Source organism: Bison bison, unplaced genomic scaffold, assembly GCF_000754665.1.
Source record: "Bison bison bison isolate TAMUID 2011002044 unplaced genomic scaffold, Bison_UMD1.0 scf7180017864167, whole genome shotgun sequence".
Taxonomy (NCBI): domain Eukaryota; kingdom Metazoa; phylum Chordata; class Mammalia; order Artiodactyla; family Bovidae; genus Bison; species Bison bison.
In genome coordinates, this window is record NW_011494739.1 from 3,694,030 (window position 1) to 3,698,509 (window position 4,480).

The following is a 4,480-nucleotide window of genomic DNA, read 5'->3' on the forward strand; positions in this document are numbered from 1 at the left end:
ATGCATTGGAGAAGGAAATGGCAACCCACTCCAGTGTTCTTGCCTGGAGAACCCCAGGGACGGCGGAGCCTGGTGGGCAGTGACTTAGCAGTAGCAGTAGCAGATGTATATGTTTATAGCAGAAGAAAAGGATGGTGGAGCAAGGGATTAAGGTGTGGAATCACAAACGACAATAAATTTGGGTCAGAGAGGGTCATTTGTACTTTCACGTTATAGAAAATCAACACAGAAATAGTATAGAGCAGTTTTAAAACCTCCACTGAAAGTCCAGTTTAACTAAGCTCTTGGTGATTTTCTTACTTCTGTGGCCTCTGGGAGTGTGAAGTCTTCAGTAAGAGTCCTTAATAAGTTGAAAAAAAATTGCTGCAAAAACAAGTATGCTAGTTCTCTGCAAAAGGTTTAGCTAATATACTTCTGCTCTTTATTTTAGGCTATGTCTTTCGAAGCCCATAATCTCACAGTTCCAGCTATTAGATGGCTTGGTCTCCTCCCTTCTGATATCAAAAGGTTAGACAGTTAGCAGAATGAGGGTATTTAAAATGATGACTCACTGTAACATGTAGCACTCAGCCTGAAGAGTCACTACCAGGAGAAGTGCTTACTGTTTTTTACTTATGTTGTTCCTGATAACTCAGAATTATATCATTATAAATTTATCGATGTTTCTGTTTCAACTACTAAAACACTTAAATATATTTGGTTAATTGAGCCTTTAGAAGACATTTTTTTGTTTTACCCTTATGGTTAAAGTCTTTAATAATTTCTTTATACTTAGAAAGTATTAAGACATTGAATCTAAATAGTAATCATTGACAACACCATTTGCCATCTGAATTGATTTTATCATAGGTTCTTAATTTCATTTAAAAATCTCATTTTAAGATTACTTAAAGTTGGGGGATCCACATTTTGTCAGTTTTAAGATATATGTGTTCGTTATAGAAAAAATATTAAGTAACAATATAAAAGTCACCTATAGATAAACAGTTCTGCCCTTGTAGATTATTTGCTGTGCGTTGCCATAATTTCTTCCAAAAGAATTTGGAAGAGCTTGATTTTGAAATCTTTTCTCCCACAACACAATGTAATTGCACTTCCTTATCAATAAATACATCCCTATGATCTTATTTGAATGTCTTTTTCCACTTGGTTTCAATTCTGAGTGTGTCTATTTGGTCAGTCCCTTGTAATTGGACATTTGGATGGGTTCCAAATCTCTGTTTTGAAAGATAGTCCTCTGACTGACCCTCTTGTGACTGAATCTTTGCCTGTATCCTTAATTAGTCCCATAGGCTGAATTCCCGGAATTGCTGGGTCAAAGGGTATGCACATTTTTAAGGCTTCAGCTGCCCTCTGGATAGGTTAATTATTTTGTCTTCCCTGGAGAGTAAGAGCCCACCTGCCCCTCAGCATAAGACATTATCACTTTATTCATCTCTGCTAATGTGATATTTTAAGATATTTTATTGTTTTAATTGGCTAGTGAGAGGTGAGAGTGAAATTAAACATATTTGGATTTATTCAAGCAGTGAGCAAACCTTGGTTAAAGGCGCTTATTTTCTAAAAATGGAATGATCGCTGCTTCTTACAAAATGAGGGCACAAGAGAAAACATTCAGGTTTTGACTTTTGAATGTTTATGCTGTACTGAATCAAAGTTTTGTTTAGTGTATACATCATGGTCAAAATCCGTCTGGGGTGATCTATTTGTATGAAGATCATTTCTAATACAAGTTTAGGACAGAGAATCTGATTAAGGCAGAAAACGAAGAAACTCTAGGTGTATCTCATAAATTCCACCAGTGCACTCAAAATAAATGTACTCTAAATAAATGTACAATCAAAGAAAAAACAGCATGATAGCTACACAAACATGGCTTCAAGGGAAATCCTCTAGGTCTCTCTTTCAATCAAATTGTCACCCTATCCAGGAGCTGCCAGTGGCAAATAGTCATTATTGTGGGGACATTGAGAAAGACTGTTTGAAACTAGAGCTCTGCTGGGAAATCCAGGATTTGTGACTTCAAAAAGCAATTCACAGCATAAATCCTGGACCTCTCACGTTGTATTTTTAAAACACATACCAAGATAAAATTACAATCCACTTTTTAAAAATTTGAAACAAGATAGATGTGTATACGTATGTCTGTGTGCACGCATGAGTGCATAAGTGAAAACTGATAGACTAACTTCCTTGGCCCAGAAAATTCCCCTTGAATTACAAAGAATGAAGGATTCAGTGGGACCTGAAATCCCACAGTGGATCTTGCTGCTGGCCACACACACGCTGGCACTCACCGCTCTAAGACTGCGGCGCTCTGGGGGCAGCCTTGGTGTTGAGACACATGGTGTTAGTGCTCCCGGCGTTTGTTTTATAACCCATGTCTATCTTCCTGTCATCGTCCTGTGAGCGTGGCATGAAAGAAAACAACTTGAAACAGACTTCCACTATGATCTTGAATACTTGCTAGTCAAAGACAAACCAGATTCCCTCAAACTCCACATTTAAAAGTGAACCTGTACTGATTTTTTCATCTGTTATTTCTGAGTCTTTTGAAATAGTACGATAAATAAAAATGAAATGTATGTGACCTTAAAGTTACAGGAGCACTTTGTTTTTACTGATTGTTTTTTCACCTATTTTTTCCCCCCAGATTAAATATACCCAAAGGTACTTTAATTCCACTGACAAAACGGGACCAGATGAAACTTGACAGCATCCTAAAGAGACCTTATATTACTTGCCAACCATTTTGGAGAAAAGAAGTATGTTTCTTTTTAAAATGCAAATGTCATGTTTTATTGCTTTCTACTTTTAGCAGTGGCTGCTGCTGCTGCTAAGTTGCTTTAGTCGTGTCCAACTCTATTCGACCCCATAGATGGCAGCCCACCAGGCGTCCCCGTCCCTGGGATTCTCCAGGCAAGAACACTGGAGTGGTTATTTGCATCATATTTTGAAGCTATTCTTCTTGAATTTTTATATAACTAGCAACTGCTATGTGCATTGTTTGGCAGTAAATTGTTGCTGAAACATTGAATTGTGAATGCTAATAGGTAAGATTAGCTGGGTGGAGTTGACCTAATTTATTCTCATCATAGTTAAATACCCACTGTCTACGGTTCTGTTGTAGTTTGTGAGGAAAAAAAGGAGAGAAGGAAATTATAAAGATGCCAGACCATTCCTAACTACTGAAGGAATCCATACTAATATTTTTAGCTGTAGCAGCTCTAGAATATTCTGGCTGACCTAAAGTTTATTGCCCGTGGTTTCGGAGCCTAAAACAAATCTAGATTTACCAGTTTGAGTTGACAGAACTGTAGCAAAGACTCTAGTATGACTGTAGTTTACTTTTATTGACAGATGGAAATAATGGCAGACTCTAAAATGAAGGCAGAAATTCAAGCTTTGACCTTCCTATCATCAGACTATCTTTCCAGAGTGTACTTACCTAACAAATTAAAATTTGGTGGGTGGATATAAAAATATGTCAGAATATATCTTCTGATCACAAAAGGCTTTTCATTAGTTTTGTTTTCAGCAGTAGATACTGTTATGCAAAGAACAAATGTTCTTCATTTTATAGAGGTAAAATATAATAATTTTTCGTAATTGTATTTTTTTGTCAAAAAATGCTATACTCTAATTTTCTTGAGAAGGCTTTATCATTCTCTTAAGAGATTAATTTCTATCCTATGTTCTAAATTAAATCATAGAAGAATGTATGTTATTTTGACTTTTAAATTTTGTTTAAAAAAATGTCTAACACCTGTCATCAAAGTCTGCAGAAATGCTTTATTTACTTTCTACAGTACAAGTAATGTTAAGGCATGAAGTATCCTATTGTAACAAAAGTGAAGAAGTGAAGTGAAAGTCATTCAGTCGTGTCTGAGTCTGCGACCCCATGGACTATGCAGAATACTGGAGTGGGTAGCCATTCCCTTCTTCACGGGATCTTCCCAACCCAGGGATCGGCCCCAGGTCTCTCGCATGGCAGGAGGTTTCCTTACCATCTGAGCCACCAGGGAAGCCCCAGTAACAAAAGTAATAGTAACCTAAATTTGAAAGGTTGCAAATTAATGAAAGTATCAAGCAATTTCTTCTTGGTTACATTTTCCTTTGCCTTCATAGTGTAGGGGTCATGCCTCAGTCATTCACTGTGAAAGTAGTGGTAATGTTCATTATGAATAAATACTGGGTTGATGTAGTCCTCAGTGCTTTGATTTGATTTTGAGCATACTTCTCATTAATAATATACTTATTTGAAATATTTCCCCAGGGTTTTATCAGTTTCTCACCCAAATTCAAGTCACTTGAATTCTTCTCTAGCCTAGGTTTATAAACAAAGAACTTGTTCAGCTTTAAGATTTACAGAAGCCTCAAATTTAATAAGGCCTATCCATGAGAAACGCTGGACTGGAAGAAACACAAGCTAGAATCAAGATTGCTGGGAGAAATATCAATAACCTCAGATATGCAGATG

At 36.7% G+C, this 4,480-nt stretch overlaps 1 protein-coding gene across 2 annotated transcripts in view; it reads left to right on the top strand.

Annotated features, from left to right (window-relative positions):
- The window catches only part of SPO11 (SPO11 meiotic protein covalently bound to DSB), a 14,423-nt gene extending 10,943 nt beyond the window's left edge, over positions 1–3,480 (top strand). For both annotated transcript variants that reach the window (XM_010841813.1, XM_010841814.1), the window contains 3 exons: positions 431–507; positions 2,654–2,765; positions 3,361–3,480. In XM_010841813.1, coding sequence (XP_010840115.1) covers positions 431–507; positions 2,654–2,765; positions 3,361–3,480 — 309 coding nt within the window. The remainder of the gene's footprint in view (positions 1–430; positions 508–2,653; positions 2,766–3,360) is intronic.
- The last annotated feature ends 1,000 nt before the right edge of the window (positions 3,481–4,480 follow it).